At 54.2% G+C, this 19,226-nt stretch overlaps 1 protein-coding gene across 6 annotated transcripts in view; it reads left to right on the plus strand.

Annotated features, from left to right (window-relative positions):
* Window positions 1–440: 440 nt before the first annotated feature.
* LOC140399294 (endophilin-B2-like) overlaps window positions 441–19,226 on the plus strand; it is a 134,890-nt gene continuing 116,104 nt past the window's right edge. For 2 of the 6 annotated variants that reach the window (XM_072488781.1, XM_072488783.1), the window contains exon 1: window positions 446–757. In XM_072488781.1, coding sequence (XP_072344882.1) covers window positions 695–757 — 63 coding nt within the window. In that variant the 5' untranslated portion in view covers window positions 446–694. Of the gene's footprint in view, window positions 758–19,226 lie in introns of all 6 variants that reach the window. The other 4 variants (XM_072488782.1, XM_072488785.1, XM_072488784.1 and 1 more) reach the window with 3 other exon arrangements.

Genomic DNA, 19,226 nt, shown 5'->3' on the forward strand with positions numbered 1-19,226 from the left:
GTACCCAATTCATTTTTACCAATTAAGGGGCAATTTAGCGCGGCCAATCCACCTACCCTGCACATCTTTGGGTTGTGGGGGTGAAACCCACGCAGACACGGGGAGAATGTGCCAACTCCACACGGACAGTGACCCGGGGCTGGGATCGATCCCGTGTCCTCGGCGCCCCCGTGCTGCCCTTCTTAATGCACTCTTGACATTTCTTGCATTTTCTTCCCACACACTTGGACTTGCCTCGATTTTCTTTTTAAAGTTGGCGTTCAAAGAGCTGACAGTTGAAACTCTGGGGCCCATCCTATTTCCTGCCCCAGCCAGCAGAGGGAATACGGGACTGGAGGTTGGTGTTGCCAGTTTAAGAGGCAGTGCTGCTGATTGCTGATGATATGGATCTGACGGCTGATGTTGTACCAGTACGTGTGTGTGTGTGCCTTTCCTCTGCCTCTCTCGCCCAGCATGGTGTTAAGAAACTGAGGCAGTGGAGAGAACATTGTTGGCACCGCCAGCCTGCCCTGTGACCAGCTGACCACCCGCTTTAAAGATCAGAGGAGCGTAGCCAGTTTAAGAGGCAGTGCCTGTTGATGGTGGCTGAGATGGATGGGTTAGGCTGGTAGGTTGTATCTGTGGTTTTATCAGCCAAGTTACTGGGAGAGAGAGAGAGAGAGAGAGAGAGCAGGAGGAGGAGGAAGGAGGAAGGATGGATTTCAACGTAAAGAAACTGGCCTCGGACGCAGGAGTTTTCTTCACTCGAGCCGTCCAGGTGAGAGCGTCTCCCTTCTCCTCACAACTTGCATGGCATAAGAGTAAATTCGGAGAGCTTTAGTTTGAGGCCTTTCATACACGAGAGAGAAGAGAGAAAGAAAGAAGAGAGAGAGAGAGGGAGAGGGATGAGGGGCAGGCAGCTTGGAGTGAGAGTGACTGTTTTCAGTCCTCACCAGGATTGCAAATCCAGAGACAGATAAGAGAATAATACGCAGACCCAGAGGCAAACGCAGACCCAGAGGAATACGCAGGCCCAGAGGCATACGCAGGCCCAGGGGCTGGTTTAGCACAGGGCTAAATAGCTGGCTTTTAAGGCAGGCCAGCAGCACGGTTCAATTCCCGTACCAGCCTCCCCGAACAGGCGCCGGAACGTGGTGACTAGGGGCTTTTCACAGTAACTTCATTTGAAGCCTACTTGTAACAATAAGCGATTTTCATTTCATACCCAGACCCAGACGCATACACAGACCCAGATGTAGAGGCATACGCAGACACAGACCCAGACGCATACGCAGACCCAGAGGCAAAGGTATACGCAGACCCGGAGGCAGAGGCATACGCAGTCCCAGAGGCAGAGGCATACACAGACCCAGAGGCATACCCAGATGCAGAGGCATGCGCAGACCCAGAGGCAGAGGTATACGCAGACCCGGAGGCAGAGGCATACGCAGACCCAGACCCAGAGGCATACACAGACCCAGAGGCAAACTCAGACCCAGAGGCAAAGGCATACGCAGGCCTAGAGGCAGTGGCATATGCAGACCCAGACCCAGTGGTATATGGATATGGGGCATACGCCGACCCGGAAGCCGAGACATACGTGGGTCCCAGCCCAGACCCAGTGGCATACGCAGACCCAGAGGCAAAGGCAGACGCAGAGATGCAGACGCAGACGCAGGGTATAACCCCTCACTACAAAATCCCATCATGGTAGATGGAATATCCTCGAGTGCGTTGTGATGCAGTGTGAATGAAATCCGAATACTTGGGGAACCTGTTAACTGAGAGGCATTTCCTCTTAAGTAGTTGACTAATAACGAAAATATAGGGTGAAGTTGGGAGGGTAGATTGGGTTATGGGATAAGGTCACCAGGGACTGTGTGTAACTTTGGGGAGGAGCTGTTTACTTTTCTGCTGAGTTCTGTCACAAAATTGTTCTTTTATTGGACGAGGTCGTTTAATTCTATACCTATCCCTGAAATTGCAAGCTGTCTTGGTGTGTCTGTCCACAGTCTGGGGCTGCTACAACCTCTCACAACGATGTGACTTGTCCGCGAATCTCCGCCTCCTTGGGACGGGTTGGCGCAGGTTTTGCAGATTTAATGTTTCTCCCCACAATTAGCATTTTGTTCAATCTGAGGATTTACCAAACTGCCTCTTTGCAGCAACCACCAGCGCGGGCGTTCCGCTTAGCCTGGCAAAATGTTCTAACCTTGTGCCGTTTATTAGCAACAGTGGGAGAGAACGGTTCAGAATTAGAGACACGGAACGGCGACAACACAGGAGGAGCCCATTCAGCCCCTCCCAGCCCTGCTGCCCCTCTGCAAGAGCAAATCAGCCCAAAGCCCGGCAGGTTTTTCTGTTTACATAATTAACCATCGGGGCTTGCAGACCTTGATTGAATCTGCCTCCACCGCACCCTCTGGCAGAACATTCCAGATCCTAATCACTTGCTGTGAAGGCAAGTTTTACCTCGAGCCGCAGTTGGCTCTTCAGCCAATTGTTTTGGATTGGCAGTGTCTGGAATAACTGGTGCTACAGCTTGTGCTTCGTGGGATGGGCCCCGTGGCGAGGAGACTTTGAATCATAGAATTTACCGTGCAGAAGGAGGCCGATCGAGTCTGCACCGGCCCTTACAAACAGCACCCGACTGAAGCCCATGCGTCTTCCCTATGCCCGTAACCCCCACTTAACATTTTTTGGACACTAATAACTAATGCTATGCCTACAAATCCATCTCGAGTTTTATTGAGGCCAGACTGACGGGTAAGGAAATTTATAGTTTGTCAGAAGCACAGCTGGATAGATTCTTGATTAACAAGGGGGTGAAAGGTTATTCGGGGTGCTCAGGAATGTGGGGTTGAGGTTACAAACTGGTCAGCCAGGATCTTATTGAATGGCGGGGCAGGCTCGAGGGGCACTGAGCTGCTACGTGTCCTACACCACAGCGACTACAATTCCAAAGTACCTCCTTGGCTGTGAGGGGCTTTGGAGAAGTCCGAGGTTGTCAAAGGCACTAGATGAATGCAAGTCTTTGTCCCCCAGAGTAGGGAAGGGCAATTTATCACGGTCAATTCACCTAACAAGCACGTCTTTCGGGACTTGTGGGAGGAAACCGGAGCACGCGGAGGAAACCCACACGGACACGGGGAGGACGTGCAGACTCCGCACAGACAGTGACCCAAGCCGGGAATCGAACCCGGGTCCCTGGAGCTGTGAAGCGACTGTGCTAACCACTGTGCTACCGTGCCGCCCACTTTGGTTTGTTTAAGTCTGACTCCGGGACAGGGAGTTCTCCGGCCAGTGACCTCCAGGTCTCCGGTCAGCCTTCCTGCTCAAACCGTCCTGTTTTTGAGTCGCGAGTACTGGCACGGGTTGAGGGAACAGCTCTTGTGCACCGTTGAAGAGGGATTCCGGAGATAACCCGCCCAACTTGGGCCGTGATTCATTCAAGAGGAATGATTCATCGGCCCTGCCGCCGAATCCTGGAGGCTGGCGGTTGACTCCAGAGATGTGACCCAGGCGGCCACTCCGGTACAGTACTGAAGGGGTGCTGTACTGTCGGAGGTGCTGTCCTTGGGGCGGGACATTAAACTGAGGCCCCGTCTGCCCTCTGAGGCACACGCGAAAGATCCCATAGCTTCCTGCTTTGATGAAGAGCGAGGGGTTTTCTCCCTGGGGTCCTGGCCCAGTATTTGTCCCTCAATCAACAACACTTCAGAAAAACACCGATTATTTGGTCATACGAACATCCAAGTTAGGAGCCGGACTAGGCCATTCGGCCCCTCGAGCCTGCCCCGCCATTCAATAAGATCCTGGCTGACCAGTTTGTAACCTCAACCCCACATTCCTGCGCACCCCGAATAACCTTTCACCCCCTTGTTAATCAAGAATCTATCCAGCTGTGCTTCTGACAAACTATAAATTTCCTTACCCGTCAGTCTGGCCTCAATAAAACTCGAGATGGATTTGCAGGCATAGCATTAGTTATTTTTATTTGACTTGCAAGTCTGACTCGTTTCACACAAACACAGGACGCATGCTGCCTCCTGGGTCTCCAGAATCGAGTGATTCTGTAGAACAAAGAAATCTCTACCAACACATTCAAATGGCATCAAGTTTCACATACACGATTCCCATAGGTCATCCTATACCCCTCCTGACCTGGCCATACATCCTAATTGGCTCACTTCTCATCCCTTCCTCTGGCCTCCTATTACCCAGCATCCTTTTCTCCTCCTCTACTGGACACCCCTCCCCCTTGCCATGCGTTCTGAAATCCTTTGTCTGTGAACTAACAGAATTAGACTGGCCTATATCTACATTACAGTAACTAATATCTCTAAAGTAACTATTTTATATCACATTCGTCACTTCCACTACTGTTTTGAGGAAGAGAGTTCTAAGTCTGTTAGCAGCACATTGGCACAGTGGTTAGCACTGCTGCCTCACAGCTCCAGGGACCCGGTTTCAATTCCGGCCTCGGGTCACTGTCTGTGCGGAGTCTGCACGTTCTCCCCGTGTCTGCGTGGGTTTCCTCCGGGTGCTCCGGTTTCCTCCCACAGTCCAAAGATGTGCAGGTTAGTTGGGGCCACGGGGATAGAGCGGGGGAGTGGGCCTGGGTAGGGTGCTCTGTCGGAAAGGTTGGTGCAGACTCGATGGGCCGAACGGCCTCCTTCTGCACTTTCGGGATTCGACGATTCTGCGACTCACGATCCTTCTCCTCATCCCTGTCTTGGACGGGAACCCTCTTATTTTTAAACAGTGACCCCCTGATTCTAGATTCTTCCGGAAGAGGAAATATCCTCTCCAAATCCACCTGGTCACAACATCATTGTGGCTTGTGGGATCTTGCTGTGCACTGAGCTGCTACGTGTCCTACACCACAGCGACTACAATTCCAAAGTACCTCCTTGGCTGTGAGGGGCTTTGGAGAGGTCCGAGGTTGTCAAAGGCACTAGATGAATGCAAGTCTTTGTCACCCAGAGTAGGGAATGCGGGTCCCCTTCCTGGCTGGTACCAGTTTTGACTTGATCGAGTGTTGACCCCGATTCGGTTGGTTTGACTGTGTCCCCTATATCGTCCACCATTCACCTTAAATTTATGTCCCCTTGTAATGGTTTGTTCCACCCGGGGAAAAAGTCTCTGACTGTCTACTCTATCTATTCCCCTGATCATCTTATAAACCTCTAAAAAGTCGCCCCTCATCCTTCTCCGTTCTAATGAGAAAAGGCCTTGCACCCTCAACCTTTCCTCGTAAGACGTACTCTCCATTCCAGGCAACATCCTGGTAAATCTCCTTTGCACCTTTTCCAAAGCTTCCACATCCTTCCTAAAATGAGGCGACCAGAACTGTACACAGTACTCCAAATGTGGCCTTACCAAAGTTTTGTACAGCTGTATCATCACCTCACGGCTCTTAAATTAAATCCCTCTGTTAATGAACGCGAGCACACCATAGGCCTTCTTCACAGCTCTATCCACTTGAGTGGCAACTTTCAAAGATGTATGAACATAGGCCCCAAGATCTCTCTGCTCCTCCACATTGCCAAGAACTCTACCGTTAACCCTGTATTCCGCATTCATATTTGTCCTTCCAAAATGGACAACCTCACACTTTTCAGGTTAAACTCCATCTGCCACTTCTCAGCCCAGCTCTGCATCCTATCTATGTCTCTTTGCAGCCGACAACAGCCCTCCTTACTATCCACAACTCCACCAATCTTCGTATCGTCTGTAAATTTACTGACCCACCCTTCAACTCCCTCATCCAAGTCATTAATGAAAATCACAAACAGCAGCGGACCCAGAACTGATCCCTGCGGTACGCCACTGGTAACTGGGATCCAGGCTGAATATTTGCCATCCACCACCACTCTCTGACTTCTATCGGTTAGCCAGTTCATTATCCAACTAGCCAAATTTCCCACTATCCCATGCCTCCTTACTTTCTGCAGAAGCCTACCATGGGGAACCTTATCAAATGCCTTACTAAAATCCATGTACACTACATCCACTGCTTTACCTTCATCCACATGCTTGGTCACCTCCTCAAAGAATTCAATAAGACTTGTAAGGCAAGACCTACCCCTCACAAATCCGTGCTGACTATCCCTAATCAAGCAGTGTCTTTCCAGATGCTCAGAAATCCTATCCTTCAGTACCCTTTCCATGACTTTGCCTACCACCGAAGTAGGACTAACTGGCCTGTAATTCCCAGGGTTATTCCTAGTCCCTTTTTTGAACAGGGGCACGACATTCGCCACTCTCCAATCCCCTGGCACCACCCCTGTTGACAGTGAGGACGAAAAGATCATTGCCAACGGCTCTGCAGTTTCATCTCTTGCTTCCCGTGGAATCCTTGGATATATCCCGTCAGGCCCGGGGGACTTGTCTATCCTCAAGTTTCTCAAAATGCCCAACACATCTTCCTTCCTAACAAGTATGGCTAGTCCAGTACAGTTTCTGGTCAATAGTAACCCCCAGAATTTTGATAGTGGGGAATTCAGCCATTGAATGTCAAGGGGCAATGGTTAGATTATGTCTGGTTGGAGATGGACAATGCCTGGCACTCGTGTGGCATAAATATTATTTGCCAGCATCAGGCCAAGCCTGGGTATTGTCCAGGTCTTGCTGCAATTGGACCTGGACTGCTTCAGTATCTGAGGAGTTGCGAATGGTGCTGAACATTGTGCCGTAATCAGCGAATACTCCCTCCTTATGATGAAGGGAAGGTCATTGATGAAGCAGCAGAACCTGTTGAGCCTAGAACACGACCCTGAAGACCCGTGACGCATGTTTGTGTGTCATGGGCCAGAGTTGATTGACTCCCAACAACCACGATCATGCCTGTCCTTTTGCTCCCATGCCTTCCCCACCCCACCCCCTGTCTTCTGCTCCCAATGGTCAATGAGGCCAGCCTGAGGACCTGCTCTGTTCCCGCAACGAATGTTTGTTTGAAGAGTGTGGCGATCAGTCCCTCTCATCTGTCCAGGAAAATGGAGTAGGAATGGAATGAGCATCTCTGCAGCATAGGACAGTGTCACGCGGACACCTTCCAATGATTGGTTCAGCTTGCGATGAGCTATCTTTGTATCGGTGGAGGGGACAATAGGTGGCAACCCTATCTTCTCTAAATGGTCCACCCCGTATCCTCAGACTGTGACCCCTGGTTCTGGACACACCCACCATCGGGAACATCCTTCCTGCATCTACCCTGTCCAGTCCTGGTAGAATTTTATAGGTTTCTGTGAGATTCCCCCTTCATTCTCCTGAACTCCAGCGAATACAATCCTAACCGATTTGATCTCTCCTCAGACACCAGTCCCGCCATCCCAGGAATCAGGCTGGTAAACCTTCGCTGCACTCCCCCCGAGAGCAACAACATCCTTCCTCAGATAAGGAGGCCACAACTGCACACAATACTCCAGGTGTAGCCTCACCAAGGCCCTGTGTAGTTGCAGATAGACATCCCTCTCCTGGACACGAATCCTCTCGCAATGAAGGCCAGCATACCATTTGCCTCCTTTACCCCCTGCTGTACCTCCATAGAATCCCTACAGTGCCGAAGGAGACCATTCGGCCCATCGGGTCTACCGTGACCTTCCGAAAGAGCACCCCACCCGACTCCCCTACCCTATTTCTGCAACGCCACAACCCTATCCAACCTGCACATCCCTGGACACTTTTATGGGGCAATTTTTATCATGGCCAATCCACCTAACCTGCACATCTTTGGACTGTGGGAGGAAACCGGAGCCCCCGGAGGAAACCCACGCACACACGGGGAGGACGTGCAAACTCCACACAGACAGTCACCCAATGCCAGAATTGAACCCAGGTCTCTGGCGCTGTGAGGCAGCAGATCTAACCGCTGTGACACCGTGCCACCCGTTATGCTTACCTTCAGTGACTGGTGTGTGAGGACACCCAGGTCTCGTTGCACATTCCCCTCTCCTAATTTATGGCCATTCAGATAATAGTCTGCCTTCTCATTTTTGCTCCCAAAGTGGATAACCTCGCATTTCTCCAAATTAGACTGTACCTGCCATTCGTTTGTCCACTCACTCAACTTGTCCAAATCCCACTGAAGGATCTCCGCATCCTCCTCACAGCTCACCCTCCCACCCAACTTGGTGTCATCTGCAAATTTGGAGATATTACATTTTGTTCCCTCATCTAAATCATTGGTATATATTGTGAATAGCTCGGATCCAAAATGTGGTCTGTGGGCCAGGAACCCTGGGTACCTGGACGAAGGAGGTACATGTGACTGGGTATCTGGTGAGGGGGGTATATATGATATGGGAATCAGGGCAAAGCGTATATATGTGGTCCTCATGGTGAAGGCTACCTTTGGTCTCTGGGTATCTGATGTGTGAAGAGTCTCCTTTCCTATTCTTAACCATCCCTCACTTGTTTTTTTTTTTGCTGTGTATATTTGAGAGGCAGGCTAGTTTGTAGACACTCGTTCCTGGCACTAGTGGATCATTCGTAAATAAAGGACAAGTGGGGTCATTCAGTATCGACCATGGGACGGCCTCCCACTGTCGAGCACTGTGTAACGGAACCCGTTTTAACCTCGCAAATTGCACGATGAGCTGTGGTAACCCTCAACTGCAGACTCCTGTACACGGTCTCCTCGTTGCTTTTTTAAGAGCCCTGATTTTTTATTTTTTTTCCCCCTCCTGAGTGTTGACATAGGGGCGGTGATGAGTCCGATGTGTCTGCCTGTAATGTAATCTCCCAGCGTACTGTGTAGCAACCACACAGCCTCCCAGCAAGCAGAGAGCAGGTGTCTCCGGGAGTACACCTTCTGTAGCTCTTCATCTTTGAAGAGGTTGCTGTGCTGGCAACGTCTCCCTCTCTCTCTCTCTCTCTCTCTCCCTCTCTCCCTCTCTCCCTCTCTGTGCAAGTATTGAGCAGTAATATTAATCTGCCCGTTGGTACTTCGCAGAGGACAGCCTTGGACACCCCAGAGTGCTTCACATCTAATGCAGTATTAGTGCAGTCACCATTTGTAATGTCGGAAACGTGGCGTTAATGACGCACCGTAAGATCCCACAAACAGCCCTGTGGTGATTACCGGGTAACGGGTTGGTGAGGGATGAATATCGGTAAACACTGCGGCGAAGTCGCCGCCCTCCTTTTGGGATTGTGGAGATGGGATCCTTCACTGCCGCCTAAAGAGGCGAAAGGCAATCTTATTCTGTCGATCTTTGAGGAGCTGCTAGTGGTTTACCACCAGCCTCCAGCCTGGAGGAGGAGCACGAATTCACTGTAAAGTACCTAACCAAAGGGACGGCACGCGGCCGTGTGGAGTTTGCACATTCTCCCCGTGTCTGCGTGGGTCTCACCCCCACAACCCAAAGATGTGCAGGGGAGGTGGATTGGCCACGCTAAATTGCCCCTTAATTGGAAAAAATGAATAATTGGGTACTCTAAATTTATCCAAAAAAAGGAGCAGGAGAAGACCATTTGGCCCATCGATACTGCTGCACCATTCAATACGATTATGACTGGTCTTCATCTTCAACTCCATTTTCCTCCATATTCCTTGGGGAGTTGGGGCTTCCAAGGGACCGGCAAATAGCAGAGGGATCCCCTCTCCCAGCAGCAGCAGAATAATATATGGCGCTGTACATGGTATAACACACCATAGCCGCGATTCTCCCAGCACCGCGCCGGGCTGGAGAACCGCAGCGACCGCGCCAGGCCGCCCCGGCGTGCGATTCTCCCAGGTGCGGAGAATCGGCGCCGTTTGCACCGGCGCGGTCGTGGGCCGCTGTCCGCGGCAGGGCCGCCGATTCTCCGGCCCGGTTGGGCCGCGCGGAAAAGCAGGGTCCCGCCGGCGCCGTCCACACTTGGTCGCTGCTGGCGGGAACTCTGTGCGAAAGGCCGGGTGGCGGCCTGTCCGGGGGGTGGGGGGGGGGGGGGGGAGCTCCATCCCTTGGTGGTGGTGGGGGGGGGGGGGGCTCTGATGGGGTCTGGCCCGCGATCGGAGCCCTCTACGTCCCGCAATCAGAGAATTGCGCCCATAATCTTCAAATGGAATATCCGCTGATTGCATGTCGCTGGCAGAGGACTGTGTCCTGTGATCAAGAGTTACAGCAGGCACTTCCGGTTGCGGTGACGCCGAGCTAGCCGCACGCTTCGGCGGCTCCAGCTCCGATGGACCTTCGGGCTCTTTTAAGAGCCCCAACGGGGAATTTTTCGACGACGCAACCCGGTGTGGGGTGTGTGAGAAGGGAGTCCCCCCCCCCCCCAAACGAAGGAGGAAAAAACTGGCGGCGGCGGCTGCAGCGCGAGGAATCGTCGACCAAAGGGTCGGGGATGGTGTGCGACGCTGGGGGAGCGAGCGGGAGCACGGAGGCGGGATATGGGACTGGCCTAGAGAAGGTAATGGCTAGTCGACATGGGGGGGGGGGGGGGGGGGTGGTGGGTGCAGGTAGCCCCCTAGTGAGGCTGATCACGTGGAACGTGAGAGGCCTGAACGGACCGATAAAAAGGGCCCGAGTGCTCGCGCATTTGAAAGGACTAAGGGCAGACGTGGTTATGCTCCAAGAGACGCACCTAAAGGTGGCGGACCAAGTTAGGCTAAGGAAAGGATGGGTGGGACAGGTGTTCCACTCAGGACTGGACGCAAAGAATAGAGGGGTGGCCATTTTGGTGGGGAAACGGGTAGCATTTGAAGCAAAGGACATCGTAGCAGATAGCGGAGGTAGATATGTAATGGTGAGTGGCAGGCTGGAGGGAATGGAGGTCGTGTTGGTTAATGTGTATGCCCCAAACTGGGACGATGCGGGATTTATGAGACGGATGCTGGGGCGTATACCGGACCTGGAGGTAGGAAACTTGATTTTAGGAGGGGACTTTAATACGGTGCTGGACCCGGGGCTAGATAGATCCAGCTCAAGGACCGGAAGAAGGCCGGCAGCGGCCAAGGTACTTAAGGGGTTTATGGACCAAATGGGGGGAGTGGATCCATGGCGATTTCTTAGACCTAGGGCTAGGGAGTTTTCCTTCTTCTCCCATGTCCATAAAGTGTACTCCCGGATAGATTTTTTTGTTTTGGGAAGGTCGTTGATCTCTAGGGTGGAAGAAGCTGAGTACTCAGCCATAGCGGTTTCGGATCATGCCCCACATTGGATGGACCTGGAATTAGGAGAGGAAAGGGAGCAGAGAACACTCTGGCGATTAGATGTGGGACTGATGGCGGATGAGGGAGTGTGTGCAAGAGTGCGGGGGTGTATTGAGAGATACCTGGAGGTCAATGACGACGGCGAGGTCCCTGTGGGAGTGGTATGGGAAGCACTAAAAGCGGTGGTCAGAGGAGAGCTGATCTCCATTGGGGCCCACAAAAGGAAAACAGAGGCCAAGGAAAGGGAAAGATTACTGGGGGAGATTTTAAGGGTGGATAGGGAATTTGCAGAGACCCCGGAGGAGGAATTGTACAAGGAGAGGAGACGACTCCAGACGGAATTTGACCTTCTGACCACCAGAAAGGCGGAGGTACTGTGGAGGAAGGCACAGGGGAGGAGGTATGAATATGGGGAAAAGGCTAGTCGCCTGTTGGCTCATCAATTGCGAAAGAGGGCAGCAGCGAGGGAGATAGGAGGAATTAGAGACGAAAGGGGAGACACGGTGCGAAGGGCAGGAAAGATAAATGAGGTGTTCAAGACCTTCTATGAGGAACTGTATAGGTCTCAACCCCCAGAGGGAGAGGAGGGGATGCGGCAGTTCCTGGACCAATTGAGGTTCCCAAAAGTGGAGGAGCGGGGGGTGGTAGGCCTGGGGGCACCGATTGGGGTGGACGAGGTTATTAAGGGACTGGGAAGCATGCAAGCAGGGAAGGCCCCAGGACCAGACGGGTTCCCGGTGGAGTATTACAGAAAATATGTGGACTTGTTGGCCCCGTTGATGGTGAGGACGTTCAATGAGGCCAGGAAAGGGGGGACTCTACCCCCGACGATGTCAGAGGCGACGATATTGTTAATTTTGAAGAGGGATAAAGATCCGTTGCAGTGCGGGTCCTATAGACCCATTTCATTATTGAACGTGGACGCCAAATTGTTGGCAAAGGTACTGGCATCGAGGATAGAGGACTGTGCCCCGGGGGTGGTGCACGAAGACCAGACAGGGTTCGTAAAAGGGAGACAACTGAATGTTAACGTGCGACGACTATTAGGGGTGATAATGATGCCCCCAGTGGAGGGGGAGGCAGAGATAGTGGCGGCAATGGACGCAGAGAAGGCATTTGATAGGGTGGAGTGGGAGTATTTATGGGAAGTGTTAAGGAGGTTTGGGTTTGGGAACGGGTTTATTAGCTGGGTTAGACTTCTTTATGGGGCTCCAACGGCAAGCGTAGTTACAGGTCGACATAGATCGGAGTATTTCCGACTATATAGGGGAACAAGACAGGGATGCCCGCTGTCTCCATTGTTGTTCGCGTTGGCAATTGAACCTCTGGCCATGGCGTTGAGAGACTCCAGGAAATGGAGAGGGGTGATTAGAGGGGGAGAAGAACACCGAGTCTCGTTATACGCGGATGACCTATTGTTCTACGTGTCGGACCCAGCGGGGGGGATGATAGAGGTTATGCGAATTTTGAGGGGGTTCGGGGATTTCTCGGGGTATAGGCTAAACATGGGGAAGAGTGAATTATTTGTGATACATCCAGGGGACCAGAGTAGAGAGATAGAAGGCTTGCCTCTAAGGAAAGTGGAAAGAAACTTCCGATACCTGGGGATTCAGATCGCTAGGAGCTGGGGAACCTTGCACAGACTTAATCTGACACGGTTGGTAGAACAAATGGAGGAGGACTTCAAGAGGTGGGACATGCAGCCTCTATCGCTGGCTGGCAGGGTGCAAGCAATTAAGATGATGGTCCTCCCGAGGTTCTTATTTGTATTTCAATGTCTCCCTATACTAATCACTAAGACCTTTTTTAATAAAATAGACAGGAGCATCACGAGCTTCGTGTGGGCAGGGAAAGTTCCGAGAGTAAGGAGAGGAGAGCGTTCCTTCAGCGTAGTAGGGACAGAGGAGGATTGGCACTACCGAACTTGGGCGATTACTATTGGGCCGCCAATGTGGCAATGATACGTAAATGGATGATGGAGGGTGAGGGAGCGGCGTGGAAAAGACTGGAGAGAAAGTCCTGTAAAGGGACGAGTTTAGAGGCGCTGGTGACGGCGCCGCTACCGATCTCACCTAAAAAGTTTACCACAAACCCGGTGGTGGCGGCAACATTGAATATCTGGGGACAGTGGAGGCGACAGAGAGGGGTGCGGGGAGCCCTGGTGGGGTCCCCAATCAGGAACAACCATAGGTTCGCCCCAGGAAGAATGGATGGAGGATTTCAGAGCTGGTACCAGTTGGGAATTAGGAGGGTGGGAGATTTATTTATAGATGGGACTTTTGCGAGCTTGGGAGCATTGGAGGAAAAGTATAAGTTGCCCCGGGGAAATTTCTTGAGATATATGCAGGTGAGGGCGTTTACTCGACAACAGGTGAGGGAATTTCCGTTGCTCCCGACACAGGGGATTCAGGACAGGGTGCTTTCAGGGGTGTGGGTCGGAGAGGGCAAGGTGGCAGAGATTTACCGAGAGATGAGGGAAGAGGGGGAGGAGTCGGTGGGCGAACTAAAAGGAAAGTGGGAAGAAGAACTAGGGGAGGAGATAGAGGAGGGTATGTGGGCTGATGCCCTAAACAGGGTAAATTCCTCTTCCTCATGCGCCAGGCTTAGTTTAGGTCAAAGATAAAGGGGTTTTGTTACTTGTGTATTGTTAAAAATTTCTGTATTGTTATTGTTGCGTTTGCTTTGTAAGAGGGGAAAAATTGTTGTTTGGGAAAAAAATTTCAATAAAATGTATTTAAAAAAAAAAGAGTTACAGCAGGCCAATGGCGCTCAGGACTCTGGGGGTTTGCATAAAATCTCTGACGTATTAGAACCAATTCTAATGGTGCATTGCTCAGGTGTAGTCCCCGGAGCCTCCACCGGCCTCCCTGGTGAGTGGAGTGTTGTAAATAACTTGTTTTCATTTTACTGATCTATGGGCTGGAACTTGCTCAGCTTTGAGCGATGCCTCATCTGCCTGTGTTAAGTGACAGGTTGTGGGGTGCGAGGAGGGATGAGACACTTCCCACGCCGCAGTCCTGTTCCAGTATCGCAAATTTCCAGGTCGTGGGTTTGATGTGGAATAAACCTGTTTGCCCACCGAACCTGGGGCATCTGGTGTGAAGTTCGTAGGACGGAGCAATTGCATATTCAGCTCGACAAATTTAGAATTAGAGCCACGTGAGCTTTTCAACGTGCATCCTTCGTTAATTATTACCTTCCGAGCAGACTCCCTCTGCTGGTATATGTGCATGTTAGCCTCAAGTGAACAAAACTGCACCATGCAATTTTCAATACACTGTACTCAGCAATACCACCTCTTAGCTCTGTCTTGAGTGAGTGAACCTTTTAACTCTGATAAATGATGGGCAGTTCAGTGTAGCAGGAGTAAATAGTGACTTGTAATGGATCATTTCCAGATTTTTCATGAAAGGACAGGTTTCTAAGCAGTTTATCCTTCATCAATATCCCAAAATCATCCAGTCCCTCCTCCAGCACCCACCCAGTCCCTCCCCCAGCACCCATCCAGTTCCTCACCCCAGCCATCCAGTCCCACACCCCAGCACCCACCCAGTCCCTCTCCCCAGCACCCACCCAGTCCCTCACCCCAGCACCCATCCAGTCCCTCACCCCAGCACCCACCCAGTCCCTCACCCCAGCACCCACCTAGTCCCACACCCCAGCACCCACCCAGTCCCTCCCTCAGCACCCACCCAGTCCCACACCCCAGCACCCACCCAGTCCCTCCCCCAGCACCCATCCAGTCCCTCACCCCAGCACCCACCTAGTCCCACACCCCAGCACCCATCCAGTCCCTCACCCCAGCACCCATCCAGTCCCTCACCCCAGCACCCATCCAGTCCCTCACCCCAGCACCCATCCAGTCCCACACACCAGCACCCACCCAGTCCCACACCCCAGCACCCACCCAGTCCCTCACCCCAGCACCCACCCAGTCCCTCACCCCAGCACCCACCCAGTCCCTCACCCCAGCACCCACCCAGTCCCTCACCCCAGCACCCATCCAGTCCCACACACCAGCACCCACCCAGTCCCACACCCCAGCACCCACCCAGTCCCTCCCCCAGCACCCATCCAGTCCCTCCCCCAGCACCCATCCAGTCCCACACACCAGCACCCACCCAGTCCCACACCCCAGCACCCACCCAGTCCCACACCCCAGCACCCACCCAGTCCCTCCCCCAGCACCCATCCAGTCCCTCCCCCAGCACCCATCCAGTCCCTCACACCAGCGCCCATCCAGTCCCACACCCCAGCACCCATCCAGTCCCACACCCCAGCACCCATCCAGTCCCACACCCCAGCACCCACCCAGTCCCTCCCCCAGCACCCATCCAGTCCCACACCCCAGCCATCTAGTCCCACACCCCAGCACCCATCCAGTCCCACACCCCAGCACCCACCCAGTCCCTCCACCACCCACACAGTCCCTCCCCCCAGCCATCCAGTCCCTCCCCCAGCACCCATCCAGTCCCTCACACCAGCGCCCATCCAGTCCCACACCCCAGCACCCATCCAGTCCCACACCCCAGCACCCATCCAGTCCCACACCCCAGCACCCACCCAGTCCCTCCCCCAGCACCCATCCAGTCCCACACCCCAGCCATCTAGTCCCACACCCCAGCACCCATCCAGTCCCACACCCCAGCACCCACCCAGTCCCTCCACCACCCACACAGTCCCTCCCCCCAGCCATCCAGTCCCTCCCCCAGCAACCATCCAGTCCCTCCCCCCAGCCATCCAACCCCACACCCCAGCACCCACACAGTCCCACACCCCAGCACCCACACAGTCCCACACCCCAGCACCCATCCAGTCCCTCCCCCAGCACCCATCCAGTCCCTCCCCCAGCACCCATCCAGTCCCTCCCCCAGCACCCATCCAGTCCCACACCCCAGCACCCATCCAGTCCCACACCCCAGCACCCATCCAGTCCCACACCCCAGCACCCATCCAGTCCCACACCCCAGCACCCATCCAGTCCCACACCCCAGCACCCATCCAGTCCCACACCCTAGCACCCATCCAGTCCCACACCCCAGCACCCATCCAGTCCCACACCCCAGCACCCATCCAGTCCCACACCCCAGCACCCACCCAGTTCCACACCCCAGCACCCATCCAGTCCCACACCCCAGCACCCATCCAGTCCCACACCCCAGCACCCACCCAGTCCCACACCCCAGCACCCATCCAGTCCCACACCCCAGCACCCATCCAGTCCCACACCCCAGCACCCACCCAGTCCCACACCCCAGCACCCATCCAGTCCCACACCCCAGCACCCATCCAGTCCCACACCCCAGCACCCACACAGTCCCACACCCCAGCACCCATCCAGTCCCTCCCCCAGCACCCATCCAGTCCCTCCCCCAGCACCCATCCAGTCCCTCCCCCAGCACCCATCCAGTCCCACACCCCAGCACCCATCCAGTCCCACACCCCAGCACCCATCCAGTCCCACACCCCAGCACCCATCCAGTCCCACACCCCAGCACCCATCCAGTCCCACACCCCAGCACCCATCCAGTCCCACACCCTAGCACCCATCCAGTCCCACACCCCAGCACCCATCCAGTCCCACACCCCAGCACCCATCCAGTCCCACACCCCAGCACCCACCCAGTTCCACACCCCAGCACCCATCCAGTCCCACACCCCAGCACCCATCCAGTCCCACACCCCAGCACCCACCCAGTCCCACACCCCAGCACCCATCCAGTCCCACACCCCAGCACCCACCCAGTCCCGCACCCCAGCACCCACCCAGAACCACACCCCAGCACCCACCCAGTCCCACACCCCAGCACCCACCCAGTCCCACACCCCAGCACCCACCCAGTCCCACACCCCAGCACCCACCCAGTCCCACACCCCAGCACCCACCCAGTCCCACACCCCAGCACCCACCCAGTCCCACACCCCAGCACCCACCCAGTCCCACACCGCAGCACCCACCCAGTCCCACACCCCAGCACCCACACCCCAGCACCCACCCACTCCCTCCCCCAGCCATCCAGCCCCACACCCCAGCACCGACCCAGCCCCACACCCCAGCACCCACCCAGTCCCACACCCCAGCACCCATCCAGTCCCACACCCCAGCACCCACCCAACCCCACACCCCAGCACCCATCCAGTCCCTCCCCCAGCACCCACCCAGTCCCTCACCCCAGCACCCACCCAGTCCCTCACCCCAGCACCCACCCAGTCCCTCACCCCAGCACCCATCCAGTCCCACACCCCAGCACCCATCCAGCCCCTCACCCCAGCACCCATCCAGTCCCTCCCCCAGCACCCATCCAGTCCCTCCCCCAGCACCCATCCAGTCCCTCCCCCAGCACCCATCCAGTCCCTCCCCCAGCACCCATCCAGTCCCACCCCCAGCACCCATCCAGTCCCTCACCCCAGCCATCCAGTCCCACACCCCAGCACCCATCCAGCCTCTCACCCCAGCACCCATCCAGTCCCTCCCCCAGCACCCATCCAGCCCCACACCCCAACCACTGCTCAGAACTCAGAAGGATGGGACTCTTTCCCTCTCTCTCTCTATCTCTCTTCCCCTCTTGCTCCAACAACAGTCTCTCTTGTCCTCTCTCTCTCTCCCTTTCCCCTAATCTCTCTCCCTCTCTCTCTCCACCCTCTCTCTCTCTCTTGCTCTCTTTCCCCTTCTCTCGCGCTCTCTCTCTCTCTCGCTCTCTCTCTCTCTCTCTTTCCCCTTCTCTCTCTCTCTCTCTACCCCTCTTGCTCCAACAACAGTATCTCTTGTCCTCTCTCTCTCTCTCCCTTTCCCCTTATCTCTCTCCACCCTCTCTCTCTCTCTCCACCCTCTCTCTCTCTCTCCACCCTCTCTCTCTCTCTCGCTCTCTTTCCCCTTCTCTCATGCTCTCGCTCTCTCTCTCTCTCTTTCTCTCTCTTTACCCTTCTTTCTCTCGCTCTCTCTCTCTTTCCCCTTCTCTCTCTCTCTCTCTTTCCCCCTCTCTCTCTTTCTCTTTCCCCTTCTCTCTCTCTCTCTCTCTCTCTCCCTTGCCCCTTCTCTCTCTCTCTTGCTCTCTCTCTCTCGCTCTCTCCCTTGTCCCTTCTCTCTCTCTCTTGCTCTCTTTCATCTTCTCTCTCTCTCTCTTGCTCTCTCTCTCTCTCGCTCTCTCCCTTGTCCCTTCTCTCTCTCTTGCTCTCTCTATCTCTCGCTCGCTCACTCTCTCTCCCTTCCCCTTCTCTCTCTCTCGCTCTCTCTCGCTCGCTCACTCTCTCTCTCCCTTCCCCTTCTCTCTCTCTCTTGTTCTCTCTCTTGCTCGCTCACTCTCTCCCTTCCCCTTCTCTCTCTTCTCTCTCTTGCTCTCTCTCGCTCTCTCTCTCTCTCACTCTCTCTTTCCCCCTCTCTCTCTTTCTCTTTCCCCTTCTCTCTCTCTCTCGCTCTCTCTCCCTTGCCCCTTCTCTCTCTCTCTTGCTCTCTTTCATCTTCTCTCTCTTGCTCACTCTCACTTGCTCTCTCGCTCTCTCCCTTGTCCCTTCTCTCTCTCTCTCTTGCTCTCTTTCATCTTCTTTCTCTAGCTCCCTCTCTCTCTTTCCCCTTTTCTCTCTCTCTCTCTCACTCTTTCCCTTCTCTCTCTCTCTTGCTCTCTCTCACTCGCGCTCGTGCTCTCTCTCTCTCTTGCTCTCTCTCTCTCTCTCTTGCTCTCTCTCGCTCTCTCTCTTGCTCTCTCTCGCTCTCACTCTCTTGCTCTCTCTCTCTCTCTCTCTCTTCCCCTTGCCCCTTCTCTCTCTCTCTTGCTCTCTCTCGCTCTCACTCTCTCGCTCTCTCTCTCTTGCTCTCTTTCATCTTCTCTCTCTCTTGCTCTCTTTCATCTTCTTTCTCTCTCTCTCTCTCTATTTCCCCTTCTCTCTCTCTCTCTCTTTCCCTTCTCTCTCTCTCTTGCTCTCTCTCTCTCTCTCTTGCTCTCACTCTCTCGCTCTCTCTCTCTCTCTTGCTCTCTCTCGCACACTCTCTTGCTCTCACTCTCTCGCTCGCTCTCTCTCTCTCTCTCTCTCTTGCTCTCTCTCTCTCTCTCTCTTCCCCTTGCCCCTTCTCTCTGTATCAGCCCTGTGACTTGGCCTGTGTTGCTTTCTG

The sequence above is a fragment of the Scyliorhinus torazame genome, chromosome 22, assembly GCF_047496885.1.
Source record: "Scyliorhinus torazame isolate Kashiwa2021f chromosome 22, sScyTor2.1, whole genome shotgun sequence".
Classification (NCBI taxonomy): domain Eukaryota; kingdom Metazoa; phylum Chordata; class Chondrichthyes; order Carcharhiniformes; family Scyliorhinidae; genus Scyliorhinus; species Scyliorhinus torazame.